General features: G+C 37.8%; 1 protein-coding gene across 1 annotated transcript in view; it reads left to right on the forward strand.

The window, feature by feature from the left end:
- Positions 1–1,932: 1,932 nt before the first annotated feature.
- Positions 1,933–25,225, forward strand: part of LOC117958175 (dynein heavy chain 8, axonemal-like) — a 30,682-nt gene continuing 7,389 nt past the window's right edge. The window contains exons 1-67 of the mRNA XM_034894447.1: positions 1,933–2,037; positions 2,129–2,230; positions 2,347–2,493; positions 2,578–2,775; positions 2,903–2,979; positions 3,083–3,182; positions 3,293–3,412; positions 3,513–3,648; positions 3,764–3,951; positions 4,035–4,115; positions 4,494–4,610; positions 4,782–4,901; positions 5,327–5,465; positions 5,592–5,698; positions 5,777–5,883; positions 5,956–6,061; positions 6,194–6,317; positions 6,865–7,037; positions 7,500–7,626; positions 8,211–8,446; positions 8,790–8,894; positions 8,987–9,100; positions 9,184–9,246; positions 9,831–9,931; positions 10,073–10,210; positions 10,294–10,462; positions 10,645–10,844; positions 11,515–11,668; positions 11,758–11,921; positions 12,482–12,584; positions 12,936–13,040; positions 13,361–13,522; positions 14,439–14,663; positions 14,769–14,941; positions 15,043–15,221; positions 15,299–15,486; positions 15,567–15,653; positions 15,747–15,854; positions 15,936–16,070; positions 16,176–16,337; positions 16,435–16,681; positions 17,022–17,263; positions 17,510–17,650; positions 17,758–17,989; positions 18,128–18,270; positions 18,377–18,511; positions 18,610–18,732; positions 18,824–19,037; positions 19,123–19,232; positions 19,308–19,471; positions 19,549–19,741; positions 19,823–19,945; positions 20,034–20,164; positions 20,910–21,063; positions 21,280–21,444; positions 21,663–21,889; positions 22,003–22,121; positions 22,235–22,338; positions 22,596–22,772; positions 22,860–23,027; positions 23,237–23,452; positions 23,556–23,693; positions 23,792–23,919; positions 24,045–24,216; positions 24,302–24,457; positions 24,546–24,701; positions 24,784–24,966. Coding sequence (XP_034750338.1) covers positions 1,936–2,037; positions 2,129–2,230; positions 2,347–2,493; positions 2,578–2,775; positions 2,903–2,979; positions 3,083–3,182; positions 3,293–3,412; positions 3,513–3,648; positions 3,764–3,951; positions 4,035–4,115; positions 4,494–4,610; positions 4,782–4,901; positions 5,327–5,465; positions 5,592–5,698; positions 5,777–5,883; positions 5,956–6,061; positions 6,194–6,317; positions 6,865–7,037; positions 7,500–7,626; positions 8,211–8,446; positions 8,790–8,894; positions 8,987–9,100; positions 9,184–9,246; positions 9,831–9,931; positions 10,073–10,210; positions 10,294–10,462; positions 10,645–10,844; positions 11,515–11,668; positions 11,758–11,921; positions 12,482–12,584; positions 12,936–13,040; positions 13,361–13,522; positions 14,439–14,663; positions 14,769–14,941; positions 15,043–15,221; positions 15,299–15,486; positions 15,567–15,653; positions 15,747–15,854; positions 15,936–16,070; positions 16,176–16,337; positions 16,435–16,681; positions 17,022–17,263; positions 17,510–17,650; positions 17,758–17,989; positions 18,128–18,270; positions 18,377–18,511; positions 18,610–18,732; positions 18,824–19,037; positions 19,123–19,232; positions 19,308–19,471; positions 19,549–19,741; positions 19,823–19,945; positions 20,034–20,164; positions 20,910–21,063; positions 21,280–21,444; positions 21,663–21,889; positions 22,003–22,121; positions 22,235–22,338; positions 22,596–22,772; positions 22,860–23,027; positions 23,237–23,452; positions 23,556–23,693; positions 23,792–23,919; positions 24,045–24,216; positions 24,302–24,457; positions 24,546–24,701; positions 24,784–24,966 — 9,903 coding nt within the window. The 5' untranslated portion in view covers positions 1,933–1,935. The remainder of the gene's footprint in view (positions 2,038–2,128; positions 2,231–2,346; positions 2,494–2,577; positions 2,776–2,902; positions 2,980–3,082; positions 3,183–3,292; positions 3,413–3,512; positions 3,649–3,763; positions 3,952–4,034; positions 4,116–4,493; positions 4,611–4,781; positions 4,902–5,326; positions 5,466–5,591; positions 5,699–5,776; positions 5,884–5,955; positions 6,062–6,193; positions 6,318–6,864; positions 7,038–7,499; positions 7,627–8,210; positions 8,447–8,789; positions 8,895–8,986; positions 9,101–9,183; positions 9,247–9,830; positions 9,932–10,072; positions 10,211–10,293; positions 10,463–10,644; positions 10,845–11,514; positions 11,669–11,757; positions 11,922–12,481; positions 12,585–12,935; positions 13,041–13,360; positions 13,523–14,438; positions 14,664–14,768; positions 14,942–15,042; positions 15,222–15,298; positions 15,487–15,566; positions 15,654–15,746; positions 15,855–15,935; positions 16,071–16,175; positions 16,338–16,434; positions 16,682–17,021; positions 17,264–17,509; positions 17,651–17,757; positions 17,990–18,127; positions 18,271–18,376; positions 18,512–18,609; positions 18,733–18,823; positions 19,038–19,122; positions 19,233–19,307; positions 19,472–19,548; positions 19,742–19,822; positions 19,946–20,033; positions 20,165–20,909; positions 21,064–21,279; positions 21,445–21,662; positions 21,890–22,002; positions 22,122–22,234; positions 22,339–22,595; positions 22,773–22,859; positions 23,028–23,236; positions 23,453–23,555; positions 23,694–23,791; positions 23,920–24,044; positions 24,217–24,301; positions 24,458–24,545; positions 24,702–24,783; positions 24,967–25,225) is intronic.

Consider the following 25,225-nt stretch of genomic DNA (forward strand, 5'->3'; position numbering starts at 1 on the left):
ATTAAAAATAAAAATGTGCCTGCCTCTATGGCAATTTAACATAGGGGTGTGTATACTTATACCCTCTCCAAAAGATGTATTTTCCCCTCATTTATTTAAGTTCATCATGGGTGTTTCTTATTCTAGCCACTATATGTCATGCAATAAATTCAAATTAATTATTTAAAAATAGGGGAAGCGATGGGCCTATTGATAAGCCTTGTGATTTACGCATTTACAGCGTCTGCTATTTTTTTGACAGCTTTCCTTCCTGTTTAAGGAAGCAGCAACTGTATTGCTTTTTGCCTGTAAAACTGTGCCTGTGTTTTTCGTATTTATGTAGAATTATAGCATGCTGTTATTTAAAATATGCGGCTCTAGTAGAGGTTTGCTATTGGTCAGGTTGTGTAAACACTGCCTCTTTTAAGTGACTGCCCCTGTTACTGGATTGCGAGACCCTGGGTTGATTTATATTATTTATATTTATTTATATATTTGATAGTTTTGACCACTGTTGTGAAAGTGCCCCAACCACAAAAAACACATGATTGCTTTTGCCACGAGTGTCATTTGGCCCATTTTCTGTGAACGATGTGACGACCGGGGTAATGTTAAGGAAGAATTAGAAAGTTAACGTTAGCCAACTAACGCTGGCTGGCTTGCTGGTTCTGCCGTGCTTTCATGCTGCATCACTCACAAAGAATGAGCTTAACAGTGAGCTGGGTCTAATGTTAGCGGCCTGCTGACTCACTGCCGCTGGGTCTAACGTTACACGTCCACTGACCGGCTAGGTTTAATGTTAGCCGTCTGCTGATTGTGGGGGAAAAAATGGTTTCAATCGATAACATAGACGTAATTAGTTGCACACAACGTGAAGTAACATGGCATTGTAGCAAACCCCCAGCCAGACAATGGTGAAGCGTACTGTTTCCACAAGCCTTTATTTATGTTCAGCCGTCAGCCTTAGTTTGAACACAAATCTACTTTCTCTTTCCGTACACCTTTTCTTCGTGAAACACCATAAGAGCTACAGGACAGATAAATAACATGAAATTAGCTCTTACAAACGTTGCCCAAAAGTCATATTGAGCAAATCAAATACAAAATACCTTGTTCCTTTTCCAGCTAGGTGCTTAATTACCGTCCTTTAGAGCTGTATATGGTTACAGAGCGACATGTGTTTTTCCCTCCTTACTTCCATTCGTGCATCTCACAAACTATTCCCCCTTTTATATACAAGATTTCATTTCTGCTAGGAGGCGCCAAAAATGAAGGACGCATGATATCAAAAAAGGAAACTAGTGTAATAAAGCACTAAAGTGTTTACCTTATTAATACACCTTTCTTAGAGTCAGTTACAAAATTTTATAGTTGTCCAGTCGGGGAAGTAAATTTCTCTCCCACTTGTCCCGGACAAGCAGACAAGCGTTAATGTAGAGCTCTGGTAGTAACAACGTCGGTCTTGTTATGCTATCATCCACTACGTTGTCTCTCACTGTCCCGGTCATCTGTCATTTTCTCCTCACTGTAGACTGCCAGGAGCTCCCGCTCCTCAAGATCTTGCTACATATCTATGTGGTTCAAATAGTAAATCACCTCTAATGTACCTAAAAACACCCTTAGTTTTTATTTTTAAAATGTTAGTTTGTTCCTGAGCTACAGCGACTCGTGACAATGGCGTCATGACTGTGCACCCATTTGCAATTGACGGATAACTTGTCCCGCCCAGTAATTAGGGACCCTGGTTGTGTGCCATTCACATTGAAATTGGCCCATGTCAACGCAGGCTAACTTAACTTAAGAGTCAATGCATTTCTTGGCAATGTTAAACATTTTGCATGTAGAAACTTTTACTTAGATCATGTATTAAGGTGAGTTTGTTGCATTTTTTAAAATGAGTTGTTCAGTAGAAGTTTAATAATATAGATATGCTTGGATGTGTGATTTCAGGTCACCATGATGGAAAGCGTGCAGAATGTCATCAATGCCATTCAGATGATTTACAATGTTTCACGGTGCTACAATACCAGTGAAAGGATATCGTTACTGTTCATCAAAGTAAGTGTAATTAGTGTCAGAAAAATAAGTTGTGTTTAGGAAATCTAAGGATCCAATTTATTTTGTGAAACTTTGCAAATAAAAATTTCAGGTCACAAACCAGATGGTTACTGCGTGCAGATCATATATTTCTGACAATGGCACATGTCTAATATGGGACCAAGATGCTGATACCATTGTCAAGAAAATGCAGGTAATGATGACACCTACCTACATGAATAACATCTGTGGTGTTATTGGTTAGTCTTTAATAGAGCACATGTTAACATTAGCATGCAAGTGTTTTCATTCATCTTTTATTTTTGGCAGGACTGTATCTGCTTATATCAGGAGTATCAGTCTTGCTTCCAGAAAACAAAGACACAAACGATGGAAAGACCTGGACAGAGGTCCTTTGAGGTTTCAGAGATGCAGATTTTTGGCAAGTTTGAGGCCTTCTGCAAGCAACTCGTAAAGGTGCAGTCCACGCTAACTTTTTATATTTGAATCCCACTACTGCCATAAGAATTGCCAAGTAACAATAAGCATTATCTATTTTAGATTGAACAAATAATTAAAGTGTTCAAGATCTTTGGATCTCTTGGAAAATCAAATATTGAGGGCATTGAGATTCTGGACAGACAATTCCACACTCTATCCATGAATCTGAAAAGGAAGCAGTATGATATGTTGGCTCCAAGGACAGCTGAATTCGAAACAGATTTTTCTAAGTTTATGGCTCAAATCGGCGACCTTGAGGTGTGTATAGTTTCCTTCTGTTTCCAATATGTGGTCTAAATAGGTTAAATTGTCTCCCTCTCTATTATATGTTAAGTGTTGTTTCCAATATAGATGATCATTTTCAAATTTTGGCTATTATCTACAGAACAAGCTCCAGGCCTTTATGAGTTCATTTTTCTCAAAAATCATCTCATCTCAGCAAGCTCTGTCCTTACTACAGCGGTCAGTATAAAACAGTATAGTAACTAAATATAAAGATTGTACTGTACAATTATGTATTTAAACTGGATGATTTGACATAATCTAAAAAAGATTTTATCTCTAGTTTTCAGAGGCTGAACATTCCCTGTCTTGACACCGAAATTTCCAAAGTTTTGGGTCTAATTCTTCAACATTATGCCTCAGAAGTAGAGTTTGTGAACAAGGTATGCCATTTTCACGTTTGAGTAGATAACAGAATAAAATGTTAAGTCATCGTCAAATATAGACTGGCGTTTTTGATGAAATGAACAGATCTACTTAATTTTCTCTCCAGGTATATAACGAACAAAGGGAAAACCCCCCATTAGCTAGAAACATGCCTCCTATTGCAGGAAGGATTGGTTGGGTCAGGCACCTCTACCGCAAAATAGAGGAACCCATCTTAATCATAAAAGTAAGCCTACATTTCTCCCACCAAAACAACCAAAATACTTTATTATTGATAATATTGATATGTTTTAACATTGATTTAATGTATCTGTTTTGACTAACAGAAGAACTCTGACATGTTGAGCAGCCCCGAGGGACAAGATGTGGTCAAAATGTACAATCGAACTGCAGCTGCGTTTGTCGAGTTTGAATGTCTTTACCACAGAGCGTGGATGACTGAAGTGTCAAAACTAGAATATGGTTGGTTTTCTGTCTCTGACACCCTGACACTCTGACGCCTTAGATAACACACAATGCTCCTTGTTATATTTATATAAATTTAAAATTCTTTCTGCCCAATTCTGCTTCATAACAGTCTTGAATGTTACTCTGCTGGTTCGTCACCCAAAGACTGGAAAATATGTCGTCAACTTTGATCCTAAAGTAACTGAGGTCATTCGGGAGGCTAAGTGTTTCTCAAAGATGGGTCTGGAGGTTCCAAAGCAGGCTATGCGTCTGGTGAAGTTGGAAAGCAAAATAAACGCTAATCACCTCCGACTAAAGGTACATTTCAAAGATTGTCTGTCACAGATGAATAATTAGCTTAATCTAAAATTACTTGTATATCTTCTTTGTTTTTTTCATAGACCATTTTGGCAGATTATGAGTCTACTTGTGAGGACATTCCTGCAGACTTTGCTAGCCTGATGGCCTCAAAAATAAAAAATGTAAGTGTTTTGTAAACAGTACACTTAATGTGGAACGTGTATCTTAATCATAAAATATCAAAACAGTGAAGAGTAACACATATCATGTTCTCATAAATGTAAACCTATAGTTCAACTTATATGAGCCACAAGTCAGTTTAAACAAACACCATTTTCTTCAAGTTTTGCTTACTTAGTTGTTCATCAACAAAAGCACTTTCATTCTGTGGGAAAATGTATAAACCGGCAAATATGAAGCAGAGTGAATAAGAGTGGGACTAGGTTAATCAGATTCTATTTTAATGGCTTGTTTTTTTAAAGAGTTAACTGTTGCATAAATCACCAATGCTTCCAGAGCTGCTAATGTTTTCAGCTATTATGTTTTTGGTCAAATACAAGGTGGAATCTGCGCTTCGCCAAGGGGCGGTGCTGCTCACCTGGTCATCCTTGCTCTTGGACAAGTATTTCCAAAATGTTGACACTGCTTTGTTTGAGCTCACACATCTTGTAAAGAAGGTAAATGCACTGACCAAAATGTTAGCTATCATATAGATATGAATATTGCTATTGTGAATTTTGCAATGCAAAAAATGACAGCATGGCAACATCCAGTCAACAAACCAAAAATACAATTGCTCAAGGGCCATGTTTTTAGTTTTTAGTTTTTGTTTTGTTTTGTTTTTACAGTTGCAGGATATCTGTAAGATACACATTGATGATGTCCTTAAAGACATCTCAGAAACTGTGCTGACTGAGCTCCCCGAAAATGAGACGTCTTCAGTGCAGCACCTGATTGACTGCAATGAGGTGTGGATGTATACTTATTCTGAGCCCTTTTCAGCTTCCAATTTATGACACAAAGTAAAATTGAAGTGCTGTTTTTTCCATTGATTAAGTTCTTAAAGTGTCTATAATCAATCTTTTTTTATAATGTATGAAATTTTGAAAGCTGACCATGTGAAATGGCTTTCTAGTGATGAACCTACAGAGATTCATCATCACCCAAATCTGCAGCTCCCCTCTGCTTTACGGAGCATGCTACAGATTTTCAAGGCATTATTTAGCTGTTCCCCAAGCAACATTACTGTTTTGTTCAATCTCATAATTTTTTTCAGCTGAAATAACACCCCATAAATAATTAAAGGATGTGTAAATAAGCAGCTGTTTGTCTTAAAGAAATTATGAATCATGGCTTGTTCACTAATCCACTCAATATTTAAATTTTTTTTTAGAATCAAAGTAAGGAGTGGGCGAACACATTGGACAACAAATGTAGTCGTGTTAGAGAAGCCGTGCAGGAGCTGGCTTATGTGTTCAGTGCCATTTATGAATCAAAAGGCACCAAGAAGACAGTTGAGGAACCAGTTTCAGGTGCTTTTAAGTCCCAGTTTTAAGTCTTGCACACAAGTGGAAATAATATTTAAAAAAAACCTACTCACCCAAAATTGAAATATTTTAGAAGTATGTGCTTTTTTTCCCACCCTTGGAACATTTTAGTACGGAGGACTGTGACTTTCTCAGGAGAGCGCCCGAAGACCCTTAATGAGGATGAGGGAAAGAATTTAGAAGGTCCTTATAAAGACAAAGCAATTAGATTTGAGAAGGTATGTATTGCTTACCAACACCGAAACATGGCTCTTATATACAGTATATCAACACATATGTAAATATTTTAATTTCAGGAGTTTAAGAAGCTTTATGAATACTTCAGTGCAAGGGTATTAGATGCACTAGTCAAAGCAACCAAGCTATCTCTGGAGACCCTGAAAAGGAGACTTTCTGGCACTATGTAAGTATGTCTGTGTTATTCACTATGCAAAAAAAGGCCAATATCTAAGAGAAGCTATATGATCTCTTACAGCTCAACATCAATAAATGGGAATTTTAGTACCTACCAGAAGTCAAAGTCTGAAACTAAGATGGTCTCGCTTATAAAAGGTGAAATCCAGCTGGTTATACCCAATGTGGTGAGTATCTGCTACTCAGTTTTGACTGATTCCCCTGAACACTAGTTACCTTAGGGGAGATGGATAATCTAGAATTCCTTGCCAGTATTGTTAAACGGAAAATGTTTTTTTCTGGCTGGTATTTGTCATCAGGTAATCATTCCCACTGAAGATGAGGTCCAACAGGCCATAAATCGACTAATAGACTTGGTGTTGGAAATTAGCAAGGGCATTTCATGGCAGTGGGAGTACAGTCAAAATGAAACAAAGACCAAAAGTAAGTCATTATCAACATGCACATGAATTTTAAAAAACAAAAGACTTTGCTGTACGCGTCCACATGGGATGTTTTTTGACGGAAGGGATTGCCCCGTTTCCTAGGATTGGAGGCTTGATCTGCTTGCCAATAGCAGTTATAAATTTGTCTTCAATGACAATTGACAAGCAAAGAAATCAGGCTACAACTGCATTTGGTCCTTTATTTCTAAACAGGATAAACTTATTTTACAAAAATAGTCCACCAAAATGTGTTTCTGAAAAAAGTGAAAAGCAATGCAGTTACTAAATCTGTCTTTATTTTAGATTGACAACGATCACTTTAAAGGGAACCTGTTACGTTTTCCTGTATTTTCTGTCATATCTATAATATTACAATGTTGGATTTTCATGTTAAACATGGCCAAAGCTTTATATAATGAGGTAAACCTATATCAATATCAATCTAAGTTGTGTACCGCTCTTAAGAACTCTCTTTTTGTCGTGTGAAAATGATTAGACTTACTTAACAATTTTTGTGTATTTCCCTGCTTTCGTTGATCTCATAGGCGGAGAAAAAGAGAATTTCTATCACAAAGTTGTTGAACACAAGGACATCAAAAAAGCTCTGGTCATTCTTAAGTGTGAGGTCAGCTCCCAGAGAGGACAAGCAACTGATGTCGTGAAGCAGTTTGATCCTTTCAGAATGATCTGGGATGGGGACAGGAACCTCAAAGTCAAGGTTTGTTTTCTTGAGAATAAACCATGATTTTGTTTTGACTTTTGAGAGAATATACACTACCGGTCAAAAGTTTGGGGTCAGTCACAAATTTCCATTGGACTCCATTAAAGACAGAATCCCAGCTGAGATCAGTTGCCTTGTTTTTTTAACCAGGGCAGCAGTTTCCAGATTACATTAAGTGCTTACATAATTGCAAAAAGGTTGTTTAATGTTTTCTTAGTTAGTTTTTTAAAATAATATCAGATTAGTAAACAAAATGTGCCTTTGGAACATTGGATGAATGGTTGCTGATAATTGGAAATGTAGATATTGCATTAAAGATCAGCCACCCACCCAGATCAGCTGGTATCCTTTTTACAATGGAGTGGAATGGAAATTTGTAAGTGACCCCAAACGTTTGACCGGTAGTGTATGTTTTGCAATAATAATAATTATATCATGTTTATCTTAACTTTTATGAAGGAATTCATGGACAGCAATCCATCCTTGATGCAGATAGAATCTGAAATCGAGATCTACGACTCAATTGAACAAGAAGTTGGTGATATTAAACCAATCATTGTTTTGGGATCTAGTGAATTGTCAACAGGTAAAGTGGACATAATGTGTTTTTATTTATAGATAATACTTTTTTAGGCTACATATTACAATGTTTGCTGCTGAGTCAAAAATAGAGAGATGGTCAAATCCTTACAGCACACCGCCAGAGGGAGGAGCTAAAGCTTTAGAGTTTTCCCACTATTGCCATCAGCAGTGGCTATGTGGAGCATGATTGACTGTACATGTCATTGCAATCCATTCAATGATGAGCATTTAGTCAAAACCAAAAATGTTAATCTTATGCTGGTGCTCTGAGGGGAAAACATAACAGAATGGACCACACATATTTGTACAAAATATAATGGCAATGCATATAATCTTTGGTCAAGATATTTCTATCTGGACAAAAGTGGTGGACTGACTGACCAACATTGCTGTGTCTTCCACATAATTCTTTTTTTTTACCAACAAGAAACCTGACCCGAGAAGCAACATCCTCTTTGCCATAGGAAACATTTCATTTTATATCGAAATATCGATGTCAAAACCCTAAGTTGGTTATGACAGCCCTTGTAGGTTATGACTGGTTTGGCAACTGTGTACTGCACTGTAAATTATTTCTCTTGGAAACAGAGCCATTGAAGAAGGCCTTGATAATTGAGACGAAAGCCTGGAAGAAACTGTTGTGCAAGTACCTAAAGGAGAAGTACAAAAAGAAAATGATTGACACCAGTGTACAAACTAATAGATACCTCATACAACTATCTCATCCTGTGGCTAATTTGGAAGATGTGCGTCGTGCCATGGGGGCCCTCTCTAAGCTTCGGGATGCTGAAATAGAAACTGATGTGACGTTGATTTCCATTGAGGTATGAATACTACATCATATTTGTTTTCAAGGACATAGTCGCTAAATTATAGTCTATAAATGCAATGTTCATGTACTGACCAATAATTAGAACTGCTTTAAAAAAGGCTGAGGACTAGGCTTCCAGACATAGAGTAAGAACAAATCATGGGGAAAACGTGTGATTTATGAAGAAATAAAAATGACAAGAGCAGTTTGGAGTTAGGCATTGTAAGGGACAAGAAATACACAATGAACTGAGTAAATTGCTGGCTTTGCATGATCTATGCAGCATTATCAGCTTGAATTTATCCATATTTATTCTAGATTAGTTATCTTATTATCATGTCATACTTATTTTACAGGAAGCGTTTGAAATTTTGACTAAATATGAAGCAGATGTGACTGAAAGAGAAACAGAGGGTGTCTCCAATCTGAGGCAGTTCTTCACAAAGCTTCAGTCTAAAGCGGTTAGTATCATTACATTCATGCCGTTTTTGCATTGGAATCTTATGTGTTCTTTTGTAACTCAGCTGCAATCTTGGTTTTATTTGACTCACAGAGATCAGTGCAAGAGGATCTTGTTTGTATGCAGCCCACGTTCAAACAAAACCTTCTAGAGTGTGTGGTCATTTTCCAAAATGATGTTGACACCTTTGTGGAACAATATGATTCAGTAAGTAATCTGTAAATCTCCTCCGTGTTAGTAAGTTTTTCAATCAATTTAAAAGAATAAATTATCCACATGGACTATTTTAGGAAGGCCCAATGGCTGATGGAATAGCTCCCCAGGAAGCCAGCCGCAGACTCCAGATCTGTCAGGTAACATTGTGGATGGATTAAATAACCTTCTATATTGGTCAGTGTTTGATGCATATAAAGTATTAATAAGTATAACAACTAGGAAAGTAATACTGCATACAGTATGAACACTAGAAAAAATTCAGTTTGAGTTTAAGATTGATCGAAAATGTAAAAACTAATTTCTTTAGATTAGCTATGTCAGTACAGACTTCAATGTTTAGACCAAGTCATTTAAATGTAAAAAGAAAAAAAATGTCTTACTTACTGTGTTATTCTGAGACAGTGGTTGACATGTCCTTGCTCTTTCTAAGTGTACAGCGTATCTCCTCACAAGACACTCATAAAACCCCAAACCAAGGAGTTCATTGCAAAAGTAGCAGAGGTGATAAATGAGCAGGGTATAAAAATACATGTGAATTTGTTTTATAAACAAACATTTATCCATATCCACACAAATTTGTCTTTGTTTTGCAATGTATATGAATGTCTGTTTTAAGTAGTAGTATAATACAATAATACAGTATATCAGGATCTTCACTGAGATAAGTTCATCATGTCTATTTAATACAGATCTTTTTAAATATATCTTTTATGGTATTCAGGCTCAATTTGAAGATCTGTGGAGAAATTTCACGACATATACCTCTGGGGAGCAGCTTCTTGGCTTGCCAGTTACAAATTATGACTGCCTGCAAAAGAAAAAGTATGTAACCACTCTACAAAAGCTTACCCTACATTACCAAAGCAATGGAAATTTGATTCATTACTTAGCTATAGTGTTAATTTGTGGTAATTTATAATGTATTTAGACTAATAAATATATTACTTTCTATGGTTACCTTAGAAAGGAGCTTGATCTGCTACAGAAACTCTATGGCCTATATGATGCAGTGATGAGTAAGATTAAAGGCTACTTTGGCATCCTGTGGACAGATGTGGATATTGAGAGAATCAATGCAGAACTTTTGGAATTTCAGAACAGGTAATGCAAGTATTTCTGATAATTATTACTACAATTTTACTACCAGACAAATACAGTACATCAACACTTATCCCTATTTCCAGGTGCCGAAAGCTCCCCAAAGGATTGAAGGACTGGCAAGCCTTCCAAGACCTGAAGAAGACGATTGATGATTTCAGTGAGTCGTGCCCTCTGCTTGAGATGATGTCAAGCAAGTCTATGATGAGGAGACACTGGGACCGAATTACAGACCTGACTGGGCACCAATTTGAAGTGGAGTCCGATACCTTTACACTGCAGAACATCATGGAAGCACCTCTGTTGAAGTACAAGGACGATATTGAGGTTTGCTGGCAGTTCTGATGTTGGGGTTGCAACCTTCCCTAATCTCTAGGTACAATATGCTAACTTCTTGTGTTGTTCAACCTCCTAAACTTGGCTTTTTGCATATGTAGGACATCTGCATATCATCTGTGAAGGAGAAGGATATTGAGGCCAAGTTGTCTCAAGTGAAAGAAGTGTGGTCCAGCCAGATCCTGAGCTTGATGACATTTAAGGATAGAGGAGAACTGATGCTGAAAGGGGCAGATACAGTAGAGATCCTCACCATGCTGGAGGATAGTATGATGGTGTTGGGGTCACTGCTGAGCAACAGGTAAAACAAAGGAAACAGATTTGTTATGATCAACTAATGAAATTTGAAAACATTGACATAAATCAATATTTGATTTGTGAATTATTTCTATGCATTGTGTCATTTGTGCAGTACATAGGCTATTGGAGCTATGCTTTATGTTAGTTGTGCAACACGTTGGCTATTTAAATTGTTCGTTATGTCATTTGAGCAACACTCAGGCTTTTGGGGTTGGGTATTATGTTAGCTGTGCAATATCTTATTGTGTAAGAGCAGTGCTGCACGTATGCAGCCGACGGGGTTGTTCAATTACTAAGTGCCATTGAAAAGAGTAGTTGATGTGCTTACTATATAGGTCCCTGTCTAATGTATTTGGAAGCATGTTTGAGTTGCATGAGTGCTTGTGCTAAAAAAAAAAAAGGCTTTGTAAAACTGTAGAATAGACAGAGTCCAAAACAAATTTCCATTTGGGGACAATAAAGTATATCTTATTTTATTTAACACAAAGTTAGAAAATGGATTGAGGCCATAAAAAGAAAAAACTGATGTGACCCGTCAGATGTTTCAAAGAGAGAAATAAAGTATTGATGCAGACAATTTTGGTTCTCTTATTCAAAGTACCTTTTTAGATGTAGTGCCCCACACAATGCGCTGTCTTAAGAAGCGTGTGTCTTCGTCTGCCGTTTTGTAGGTACAGTGCTTTCTATAAAGCAGAGATCCAGGACTGGGTCACAAAGCTTTCAACATCAACTGATGTCATTGAACAGTGGGTTATTGTGCAAAACCTGTGGATTTATTTGGAGGCTGTGTTTGTTGGGGGTGACATCGCCAAAGACCTACCACAGGTATCGTTATGACTTTTTATCTTTATATTTTGAAAATCCCAATGTTGCGCTCTTCCCTAGTAATATGCAAAAGTACTTTCCCAATGTAGGAAGCAAAGCGTTTTCAGAACATTGACAAGTCCTGGATTACGATCATGCAGCGAGCCCAAAAAGTCCCAAATGTGGTGGAATGCTGTGTGGGTGATCCAACTCTAGGACAGCTCCTACCAGATCTTCAGAAACAGCTGGAGTTCTGTCAAAAATCTCTTGCAGGGTAAAGTTTTGTAAAGCTGTTTTTATAGTGTATTGCTTTTTGTTCTAGATATCAGTTGGGATAAAAAGATTTACCTAAAAAGTAATCTACATCGTGCTACCTTGTTAGTTCATTGTCTTCAATTGCATGTATTTGAGTTTCAATGTCCTCACCTTGTTTTTGTCAGAATTCTGTAAAACAAAACCCCAATGTATGACAAATTGAAGCCATATAGAAGTGTGCTTGTTTTGCAACACTCTAATTGCAAAGTATCTGCAAAGTTGTTCGTTTTTATCAAATCACTTGTATTTGATGGTTCTTTGCATGTTTTTGTAATTCAATTTCCATTCATTTGTCATCCAACTTAATTACTATTGATTATTATTATTATATAATTTTTTCATTTAATTTGGTTACTCAGGCCTTGCAAATGCTTTGCTAAAGTTGATGTGATGTGTATTTAATGTGTTTTGTTGTGATTTCTGTCTTGATTCAGCAATTTCCCTTTCTCCAAGACAATTTCTCACAGGTACTACAATATATTAACCACCTTAAACTGGAGATGTAATCTGACTCAACAGGTACCTGGAGAAAAAGAGGCTCCTCTTTCCACGGTTCTTTTTTGTGTCGGATCCGGCCCTTTTGGAAATCCTTGGACAAGCCAGTGATTCTCACACTATTCAGGTTAGAACATTGATTTTTGCTATAAAAAGTTTTTAAATAACCTGTAAAGTGTAAAAAGGAATCACAGTTTCTCAAAAAAATTGTATGACAATAAAACAGAGGAACATAAGATTAAGATGTAACCCAAGTACAAATGCATATCAGAAAAAGGTTAAAGGATTTCGTAACTTTGCTTATGAACTGCTACGCTTTTAAACAAAAAAACATCTGGCACATTCTTTCTACAATTGTTTTTTCATAGTGACAAAATATACATGTTGAAATTGTAATCTGTCATATTTTTATGGATTGCTTGAACTTGTTAGGTATGAATGTAGTAAAACTAATTTTAGGTACAATAATTTTTTTCAGTCACATCTTCTTGGAGTGTTCGACAATGTTAATGAAGTGGAGTTTCATGCAACGGAGTATGACAAAATGTTGGCTGTTAGTTCACAAGAGGGAGAGAAACTACCGGTATGTAATGCTAATAGCATTTGCAGAATGTAGAGATAATGTAGAACTGCATGTGTTACTCTTAATGTCTAGCACTTTTTTGCAGCTGGTCTAAATGGAGCTAATTTTAATTTAATTATGTGTTGTTGGGAATCTTAACAATCCATCACATAGCAGAGTGTGTTTTGTTTGTGAAATGTTATATAAAATATAACTGCAGTGTGGGAGACGATATGTAGGCAAACTACCTTAAAATTATACTCGAGTAAATGCACTTTGTTGCTTTCCTGTACTCATCAGAACTATAGTATACTATAGTAAATGTGTGTTTTTGGTTTCAGCTGGACAGTCCTGTCATGGCACAGGGACCAGTAGAGCTCTGGCTCGCGGAGCTGTTGTTACAACAGCAGGCTTCATTACACTCTGTTATCAAGGCTTCAGATCTAGAGATCCACGATGAAGACTTTGATCTTCTCTCTTTCCTCAACAAGTTTCAAGCACAGGTCAGAAGATGGGAGTGATTTTTTTTTATATTATGTTAACATTTGTCATGCTAGTGGTATCCTAATTCCTTTGTATTAGATATCAAGTCAACACTAGCTGTACAAGGTAGAATGGATAGAATTGTGGTAGAATGTCTAAATTGATTACATCTGATACTTTGAAAGTATAACAAGTCAAAACTGTAACAAATTTTCCTTACACAACAGGTTTTACACTTTACTCTTAAAGGTGTTCCTAGAAAAATGCTCATTTTCTTCACAACTTAGGAAAGGTTTACTCCGATCAAACTTCTACTTGGTAATTCCTTCATCAGTGACTGAGGCAGCCTAACAAATGTTAGCCATGGTCCTTTATATATTTTTGGATTTATTTTGTTTCAAAAGTTTGTAAAATAACAAAAATGAATATACTTCTACTAGTGTTGAGACCCAAATGCAAAGTTACTTACAACTTACAACAAAAAGTGTCCAGAGGTTGGCAGGCAGACACACACAAAAATGGTACAAAGGGCAGGAAGCAAGACAAGAGAGCAAGAAACAACACAAGACAAAACGCTATACCCGGAACCCAAGACAAAAACATACAATACAAGACAATGATCGGGTAACAAGGTTGAAACAAGAGACAGATGACACAAGGGTTCAGGAACCAGTAAAACACATCAGGGTGGGGTAGACAATCACACAGGAGGGAAAACACAGGGCAGGAAGTAAAACAAGACATGACAAGGGAGAAAACAAAGACTACAAAATAAAACAGGAAAAGCTACAACAGAAACTACCAATTTGGACCGCAACATCAGTAGTTCTTTTGTTGTTTTTAGGACATGATGGGACCGCAACTTATGGAGAGTATTATAGGTCATAGTTATGGAGCTACATCTTTTCATGCAATATTTTTCTTTCACTTGTTTAGGTGGGCTTATTGGGAATCCAGATGCTTTGGACAAGAGATTCCGAAGAGGCACTGCAACAGGCTGAGGATGACAGGGAGATAATGCCTCTTACCAAAAAGAAATTCCTAAATCTACTCAGCGCGCTTATTAAACAAACCACCTGTGACCTGAGCAAATTTGACAGAGTCAAATATGAGACACTTGTCACAATCCATGTGCACCAGAGTGATATATTTAATGACCTAGTAGGTTCTTTAAAAAGTCTTACTTGGTCATGGAACCTATTACATTATTAACAGACTGTTATTGTTATTAATCACATTCCGATTGATATCCTTCTTTTTCCATAGGTAAAAAAGCGTATAAAATCTGTCAGTGACTTTGAATGGCTGAAGCAGAGCAGGTTTTACTTCAAGGAGGACCTGGATAAGGTCCTTGTGTCTATTACTAATGTGGACTTCATTTATCAGAATGAGTTCCTAGGCTGTACCGACCGTCTGGTCATCACCCCTCTAACTGACAGGCAAGAAAAGAGGAATTTGATTTCATATCTTAATTTTTGACTTCAATTTTCATAAAATGTTTAATTTCTTAGTTGAATCGAAAACCTTTTATTATTATCAGGTGTTATATCACGCTGTCCCAGGCTCTGGGCATGAGTATGGGAGGAGCCCCTGCAGGGCCAGCCGGCACTGGGAAGACTGAAACCACTAAAGACATGGGTCGCTGCCTCGGCAAGTATGTGGTGGTCTTCAACTGCTCGGACCAGATGGACTTTAGAGGACTTGGCAGGATATACAAAGGTATCCCAATCAATGAAACAGTCCATCCAGCAGTGTGGTGTACAATGTCAGTTAATCTCATGATGTATTCTTTTCAGGCCTTGCACAGTCAGGGTCCTGGGGCTGCTTTGATGAGTTCAACAGAATCGACCTGCCAGTGCTTTCTGTTGCTGCTCAGCAGATCAACATTGTTCTGATGGCACGCAAGAAACACAAAAGCAGTTTCATCTTTACTGATGGAGACTGTGTTACTCTGAATTCAGAGTTTGGCCTGTTTATCACTATGGTAGGATAAACAAATATACAGGAATCTAATAAGAAAAACTAAATATATGCAAAAATAATGAGTCACTATTCCATGTATAGAACCCTGGGTATGCAGGTCGTCAGGAACTTCCTGAAAACCTAAAAGTGCAATTCAGAACGGTGTCAATGATGGTACCAGACCGGCAGGTTGGTCAAGGCTACTTTTGCTGCAAAGTATAATTTATTTTTTGCTCTAGTCTTGACACAGGGTCATTTCTCCATTGTTGTTGTTTTTGGCAGATCATCATGAGAGTCAAACTAGCCAGTTGTGGGTTCAATGACAATGTCATCTTAGCCCAGAAGTTCTTTGTCCTTTATAAACTGTGTGAAGAACAACTTACAAAACAGGTGAGAATATGTGGCCAGTGCTCAATTACTATTTTTGTATCATTATTGACTTACTGACGCCCAGCTTCTGCTATTTGTAAGGTCCACTATGACTTTGGCCTGAGGAACATCCTGTCTGTGTTAAGAACACTGGGGGCCAATAAAAGAGCAAGGCCTGATGACACAGAGTCCAGCATTGTCATGAGAGTGCTGCGTGACATGAATCTCTCTAAATTGGTATGACAGGAACTCTGTTGGCCACCAGGGATAGTACAATATATTTGGGAGTTTTAGTACCATGTCAGCAGATACCATGTATGGGAATCTTTCTGTATGTTTCAGGTGGATGAGGATGAGCCCCTCTTCCTTAGCCTGATCAATGACCTATTCCCTGGTATCCAACTGGATGGGAGCACGTATGTTGATCTTCAAGCCGCTGTTGCCCATCAAGTTGAGCTTGCTGGCATTGTCAACCACCCACCATGGAACCTCAAGCTGGTTCAGGTACTATTTGTCCATACGTTAAGCTTCTGTTGTGTTTTGTGTGTTATAAAATTATTGTTTGGATTATTCGTCAATGATATTTTACTGTTACTATCAGCTTTATGAGTCTTCACGAGTACGCCATGGCCTGATGACTTTGGGCCCAAGTGGAGCTGGGAAGACCACAGTCATCAACATACTCATGCGAGCATTGAGTGAATGTGGAGCCCCAACCAGGGAATTGCGCATGAATCCCAAAGCGATCACAGCACCCCAAATGTTTGGACGTCTTGACGCAGCCACCAGTGATTGGACTGATGGGATCTTTTCCACTCTGTGGAGAAGGACACTTAAAGCCAAGAAAGGTATGTACACATTCAAAATAATATTTCTTACTTCATTTCACAAATTGCTGATAAAATCTTAAACTACCCAAAACACAGTAAATACACATATCAATAGGTAAATGTTATTTGAACCATCGAGTATAAGCACCTGAAGCAAGGTTCCTACAGATTAGTTGCTTTGTCTGATGAAAGCAGCTTCTTTCAACATTTTGTTTAAACAGCAGACATGAAGTGAAGCTTGCTTATACCTTAAAATGTTGGTAATACCACCTGTACATATGGTCTGTCTTTAATGTGGAAGAGCTGTTTGAGAATTGAAGGATTGGATTATGATGGCTTTTGAATGTATACACTTCAGGGGAGTTCATATGGATTGTGCTGGATGGACCTGTGGACGCCATATGGATTGAGAACCTCAACTCTGTGTTGGATGATAACAAAACACTGACCCTGGCTAATGGTGACCGCATCACTATGTCTCCATCCTGCAAGCTGGTGTTTGAGGTGCACAACATGGATAATGCTTCCCCCGCTACTGTGTCCAGGGTGGGTATGGTCTTCATGAGCTCCTCAGCTCTTAGCTGGCAAGCCATTCTCAAGGTACAGTTGTTTTGTTAAATGAACACTACAGAACTTTCCCGCTTTAGTCCCCCTACACGTTGGAAGCGGAATTGTTCATTCTCATTCTCACCCAATCTTGCACATTTGCATAATGTAATGGACAATTCCACTTCCAACCTGTAGGGGGACAAAAGCAGGAAAAGTTTTCTAGTGTTGCTTTAAATCATGAAAGGAGAACTTTTTTACAATAAAGTGCTTATGTGCAACATGGGCTTTCTGTTGTAGGGATGGGCTAACAAACGCAAAGCAAAAGAGGCAGAAAGCATTATGAACTTATACAACAAGATATTTGAAGACGCTTACTTAAATATGAAGCAAACGCTTAAACCCAAAATGGAGCTTTTGGAATGCAACTACATAATGCAGGTATGTATAAAAAAATAATCCTTGTGGAAAAAGACCTGCAGAATTAGAAGATTGCTCTAAACTTCTTTTATGAAACACTGCTTTATCTGAATATGATCCACCCTCAGTCTGTGAATCTGCTGGAGGGCCTCATCCCAACCAAGGAGACAGGGTGCTTGGCTGGAAGCAAACACTTGGAACGCCTCTTTGTCTTCTGCCTGATGTGGAGCCTGGGAGCCATTTTGGAGTTAGGGGATAGAGAAAAACTGGAGCATTTCATCAGAGCTCATGGCAGTGGCATTGATGTGCCTCAAACACAGCCAGGAGAGACTATGTTTGAATACATGGTCGACCTAAACGGTACAGTCATTTCATACATTAAATACCAACTCTTTATCGTCTTTTTCTGACTTTTAAGTAAGTGTTTGAAGGACTGTTTTATTCTTGGCCTATGACTATGTACTATGACTATATACTATATGGCACCTTCTGTTTCAGGTGAATGGTGTCATTGGAATAACCATGTAGGGGAGTTTGTGTATCCTACTGATCACGTACCAGACTACGCCTCCATTCTTGTTCCAAATGTTGATAACACAAGAACCTCTTTCTTGCTCGAGACTATTGCCAAACAACGCAAGGTAATCTTGTCTTTTTTTTAAATAACAAAAGTATGTTAACTTAGAAAACGTAATTACTTTTTTGCATTACGGTTTGTCTGTAATATGAATATTGTATTTGTTGTAGGCCGTACTGCTCATTGGTGAACAAGGGACAGCAAAGACTGTGATGATAAAAAGCTACACAAAAAAATATGATCCTGAAACAGACCTGTCCAAGTCCCTGAACTTTTCATCTGCCACAGAACCCATCATGTTTCAGGTAGTAATATATATTATGTTCTCCATGCATGGCTTTGCACACTGGAATTGGTTTTATTGCAAAACCTCTTTTTTACCTTTTTTTTTTTTTCATTACAGCGAACAGTGGAGAGCTACATTGAGAAAAGGATTGGCAGCACCTATGGACCCCCAGGGGGACGCAGGATGACAGTCTTCATTGATGATATCAACATGCCCATTGTCAATGAATGGGGAGATCAGGTATTTATATAGTAGGGAATTTTTCTTATACTGTATATATTTACTATTTGTGTTGAGTCTAAGTAACTACTGTATGTGACTGTCCAACCAGATCACAAATGAGATAGTACGCCAGATGATGGAAATGAATGGCATGTACAACCTAGACAAACCAGGAGACTTCACCACTATTGTGGACGTACAAGTTCTGGCTGCCATGATTCATCCTGGTGGTGGCAGAAACGACATCCCACAAAGATTGAAAAGACAGTTTACAGTCTTCAACTGTACTCTGCCGTCCAACACCTCCATTGATAAGATCTTTGGTAGCTGTCTCTAAAATGATACATTTTTCTGCTTACTGTAGAGTGTATCAGACAGTTACATTTCTTTTATGCTTTTTCTCTGTAGGTGTCATTGGCTGTGGATATTTCCATGCATGCAGGAATTTCAAGCTTGAGATTTCAGACATGGTGAAGTGTCTTGTGTCTGCTGGAAGGATTCTATGGCAGTGGACAAAGGTAATCACCTAATTGATTGCAGGGATATAATTTATTAATGAAGACATTACATGATTTAATGATTTTTCATTGTAGGCAAAAATGCTTCCTACACCAGCCAAGTTTCACTACATCTTCAATTTGAGGGACTTGTCCAGGATCTGGCAAGGAATGTTAAACATTAAGGCCGAAGAATGTAAAGATATCCCCACTCTCTTGGCTCTTTTCAAGAGTGAATGTATGCGGGTGATTGCTGACAGGTACAGTCCTTAAATACATTAAATTAAAGTACAACAAAATGGCAAAGATGCAAACAGAAACTTTGTATTGATTTTAGGTTTATTTGCTCTGAGGACCGAGAGTGGTTTGACAAGGCTGTGTCTCGTGTGATTCACGAGTATGTTGACCCCAGCCTTGTTGCAGAACTTCATCCTGAGCCCTACTTTGTGGACTTCCTGCGAGATGCTCCCGAGCCCACGGGAGAAGAAGATGAAAATGCCTGTTTTGATGCCCCCAAAATCTATGAACTGGTATAAAGTTGGTATTTATACCATTATTTGATACCTGTAATATCAGGTCACCAAAACTTAAGCAAACTAACATTCTTCCAGGTGCCAAATTTTGAGTTCTTATCAGAAAAGCTGATGATGTATCAGACCCAACACAATGAGATCGTAAGAGGCTCCAGCCTGGATCTCGTATTCTTCACGGATGCCATGACTCATCTTGTCAAGGTCAGACTAAAAGCCAATGTAGCTGATGCATATTCTGTAAAGTAAGCTACAGATAATTGTGATTTATTTAAGATTTACCTTTGTCTAGATCTCCCGAATCATTCGAACTGACAATGGTAATGCCCTACTTGTTGGAGTGGGAGGATCAGGGAAACAGAGCCTGACTCGCCTGGCCTCATACATAGCTGGATACAGCATCTTCCAGATCACATTGACAAGGTAAAAACAGGAAAAAAAATAAAACGTCTGTCAGCGTTTGTATGGCAATTTGGAAGAAGACATCCACGCAGTCATAAGATAAGGTGAAAACTTGATAAAGCATCTTATATAGTTTTGTATTTAGTTGTTTAGTAACTTCATTATCAAAATCATAATTACCTAAATTACATAAAAACAAAGAAATGTATACTTTTTAAAGACAATTCTCCCTATTCGAAATGCACTACAAATCATTGCTATTACAATATCACCTAATTCCCATTTGACTTAAATCTTTACAAAAAAATGTATATGTTGTTAAATGGTAGATTGCGAACACTTTGACACTTTTGTTTTTTTAATTAATTCGACAACACATTATAGGTTGGAACTTGATCATGTGTCCTACTACTTAGTAACAATGAACAAATTCATTCATAATTTAAGGCCTTCATTGTGCAGTAGTAGCAACAGTATTACACGCGCTGTACTTGCACCGAATGTGATATTTTGGACTAGACCAAACTGGTGCATTTTTGTTCATGGCAAGACCATTTTCATTAGAAACTGAATATGTTTAAAGAAGCACTAGACCTCTTTTTTGTAGAAAGCAATTGAATGCACAGTAAGTATCCCATGAACCCATTTCTTGTTGGTATCTATCCAAAATTGTGCACTTTTGTTGGTTTTCACAAATTCACACTTACAGGAGGACATACTTATTGTAGGGTTTTTTCTTACACTGCTATCTTTGTTTTTTCATCAGAACATACAACTTAAGTAATTTCATGGATGACCTGAAAGTGTTATATAAAACAGCTGGGGTTCAGGGCAAAGGTATCACCTTCATCTTTACGGACAACGAAGTAAAAGATGAAGCCTTTCTCGAGTACCTCAACAATGTTCTTTCTTCTGGAGAGGTGAGGACTTCACTTTAACAGTAAAACTTTTGATATCTTTGAAGCCCAATACCAGCTAAGTCTACATTTAGACAACATAGTTGAGAAATTTACTGTTTATTCTCATTAAAACAATAATGATTCTAATAACACAGAAAAAAGAGGTCAGACAAAATCAAACTCAAAGAAACGCTTTCACTGATACTGATTACTTCACTGTAAATTGTATGTGTGCAGGTCTCAAACCTTTTTGCTAAAGATGAGATTCAAGAGATAACCCAGAACCTGCTCTCTGTAATGAAAAAGGAGTTTCCTCGTGTACCACCAACCTTTGACAATCTTTATGACTACTTCATAGCCCGGTCCAGAAAGAATCTGCATGTAGTTCTTTGCTTTTCACCGGTAGGTTAAAACTTTATTTGTGTTGCATGTATTCCTGTTACCCATAAGCAATAACCTGTAAGTATTTATAAACTTTGTTTACTTTATATTTCTCTGTATTTGTTTGGTATAAAGCATTCCAGTTCTAAATTATTGCATTGAACATGCACTTGCTATTCTATCCGTGCATAAGTGAATATTTGAATATATTTGAATGACATTATCTACACTTCTGACAGGTGGGACAGAAGTTTGGCTCCAGATCCCTGAAGTTTCCAGGGTTAATTTCTGGCTGCACCATGGACTGGTTCACCCCTTGGCCCAATGATGCTTTGGTGGCTGTATCTAACTGTTTCTTGTCAGACTTTCCAATAGTTTGCTCTGCTGATGTCAAGGCTTCTGTGGTGACCACCATGGGTACATATCATGAAAAAGTATCCATTGCCTGTGACAGCTACTTTGAAAGGTAAAACATGCATCCAGGTTTACACTGTTACATTGATATTGATATTCACATACTCTCATGTTTTTGGTCCAGATACACATTTCACATGAAGTTGTATGCCGTTCATCTTTCAGGTTTCGAAGAAGAACTCATGTCACCCCTAAATCCTACCTCTCTTTTGTGAATGGTTACAAAACACTATACACCGAAAAGTACAACCATATCAACACACTAGCAGAGCGCATGAATGTTGGTAAGAAGATGTTTCAGCAGCAAGGTTATGATACACTATAAAGATGATATGTATGGATGACTTTGCAAGGTTTACTCAGGGAAGGGATTTCAAAAGATTTTACTCATTTCCAGGGTTGAACAAACTGGTGGAGGCAAGTAAGTCTGTGGCTCAACTATCCAAAGTTCTTGAGGTCAAGGAAAAAGAGCTGGCTATAGCATCTGTCAAAGCTGACAAGGTAAATGACAATCCAGGCTCCAGCCTGTGTATATGATGAGGACATTTCTAAAATCTTAATGTATTACATTGCATGAAAACAAGCATAAAAGGTTGCAGCAAGTGTGACACACATTGATTATGGGGGGGAGACAGCAGAACGTTGTGTATTGAATATTTTTCCCCCAGGTTTTTAAAACTGTAAGAAAGATCAATAGCTCATTGTTGTTTATGTGATACAATTTATTATGTGAGACATTTCTTGTTGCGTTCACATAGGTGGTGGCAGAGGTGACAGTCAGTGCTGAAGCTGCTACCATTATAAAGAATGAGGTTCAGGTTGTGAAGGATAGAGCCCAGAAAATTGTGGATGGAATTGAGAAAGAGAAAGCTTTTGCAATGGAAAAACTGGAGGCTGCCAAGCCAGCTTTAGAAGAGGCTAAAGCTGCACTAAATGTGAGATTTGTGTAATTTGTTTTCATATCTGTGTATATACACTATATATGAGTGCATTACATAATATGATTATGTAATGCATAACAGACCATCAAGCCTGCTGACATTGCCACTGTGAGGAAATTAGCTAAGCCTCCACATCTGATCATGAGAATTATGGATGCCTGCTTGCTGTTATTCCAAAGGAAGTTGGACACTGTCTCTATTGATCCAGAACGACATTGTCTTAAGCCATCATGGTCAGAAGCACTGAAGGTAACTAAAATCATTTCTGTTCAATTTTAGTTGTTGGGTTTCTACTCTTATACGTAACTCTCAATATGTCTGTATGTAAGTTCCCAAATGTGTTTTTGTATTGTTAATAATAATAATAATTATTATTATTATAATAATAACATAACAAATTAAAATTGTAAAGTTACTTATGTCTCCCTTTTGTCACATTTTCCTTCTCTACTTTTTAGCTCATTAGTGCTACTGGTTTTTTGACAAACCTCCAGCAGTTCCAAAAGGACAAAATTAATGAGGAAACCGTAGAACTGCTGGAGCCATACTTTGACATGGTAGATTACACAATGGAAAATGCCAAGAAAGTGTGTGGTAATGTTGCTGGTTTGCTAGGATGGACCAAGGCTATGTCCACGTTCTTTGGCATCAACAAAGAAGTGCTCCCACTCAAGGTAAAGTTGATCTTCATCATGGCAGCTAATCATTTAGACATTTTATAGTTACTTTTCAAAGTGCTTCTTTGATTGGTGAATTTTCAATGTACGTTGTCTGCAGGCTAACCTGGCCATTCAGGCAAACCGGCTAAGAGTGGCCAATAATGAGCTAGCCGGGGCTGAGGCTCAGCTGGCTGAGAAGCAAGCAGAGTTTGACAAAGTCAAGGCCAAATGCGATGCTGCTATGAAAGAGAAACAAGTGTGTTTCAACCTAATAAAACATTTTTAATATTGCATTTACTTTAAAACAGAGATTGAAATTGTGGATCACTTCAAATGTTTTTCTGTTTTTCTTAGGACTTGTTGGATGACGCTAAAATGTGTAGGAATAAAATGCAAGCTGCATCTGCACTTATTGACGGACTTAGTGGAGAGAAAATTCGCTGGATAGAGCAAAGCAAAGAATTTAAATCACAGATTAACAGGTAGGCTTAAAAAGAAAACAGGGACATGCTTTTTCTTAAAATTGGGTCTAGCTTTTTAAGTGGAGATTTACAATTTCTGAGTACAAAAGCATTTGAATAAGATAATGTGATTTTCTTCTTTGCAGACTTGTTGGGGACGTGCTGCAGCTCACTGGCTTCTTGTCTTACTGTGGGCCCTTCAACCAGAGTTTCCGTAAAATGTTGTTGAAGGACATCTGGGAGAAAGAGCTCAGAAAACATAAAATCCCTTTCACAGAAAACCTCAACCTAATTACTGCCCTTGTGGACCCTCCCACTGTAAGAACAACATAAACATTGTTTCATTTTACAGGACTAAATGTTATTAATGTAATACAACACATGCTTCTATTTTTTGTTTAAGATAAGCGAGTGGAACCTTCAAGGACTCCCAGGAGATGACTTGTCTGTGCAAAATGGCATCATTGTCACAAAAGCAACAAGATATCCCCTCCTCATCGATCCCCAGACTCAGGGAAAGGCTTGGATTAAGCAAAAAGAGAAGTCTAATGCACTCCAAGTACAGTACAAATCACAACCCAAGCACAACCCAAATTAGTTGTTTTGGTAATATATGGCATTGACCTTATCAGTGATCTCTATTTCAGGTGACATCACTCAACCACAAGTTCTTTAGATCTCATTTGGAAGACTGCCTTTCTTTGGGATGCCCACTGCTTATTGAAAATGTATGTGAGGAGCTAGATCCTGCCCTTGACAATGTCCTTGAGAAAAACTTTATTAAATCTGGAACCAGTTTTAAGGTAATGTTGCCTCCATTCCCACTTCAAATCAACAGTAAAACTGAAGTTTCCTCATCTAAATTCTAGAATTGGTCTTGTGTAGGTTAAAGTGGGAGACAAAGAGGTAAATGTGATGGATGGCTTCCAGCTCTATATCACCACTAAACTGCCAAATCCAGCATACACTCCAGAAGTCAGTGCCAAGACTTCCATAATTGATTTCACTGTAAACATGAAGGGCCTGGAGAACCAGCTACTTGGGCGTGTCATCCTCCGAGAGAAAAATGTAAGTGTTTTTTTCCCATAAGAATATTGTTTTATTAGCTGTAAATAATCTTACATTAAATGGTGAAAATTGCAGTAACAACTTCAGGTCAGCCGCAAAGTGTTTTAGGAGCATCATGTGGGAGTCTCTAACTGGGTCACTTGTGCTAGGCTGGCTCAGTCAATGTTTTCTCTTATATAACCTTGTTATTACAGTATAAAGCATGTATATTGATTGTGTCTTTGGTTACTGAAAAATTTAAGTTGCACTTATAAAAATT

The sequence above is a fragment of the Etheostoma cragini genome, chromosome 15, assembly GCF_013103735.1.
Source record: "Etheostoma cragini isolate CJK2018 chromosome 15, CSU_Ecrag_1.0, whole genome shotgun sequence".
Lineage (NCBI taxonomy): Eukaryota > Metazoa > Chordata > Actinopteri > Perciformes > Percidae > Etheostoma > Etheostoma cragini.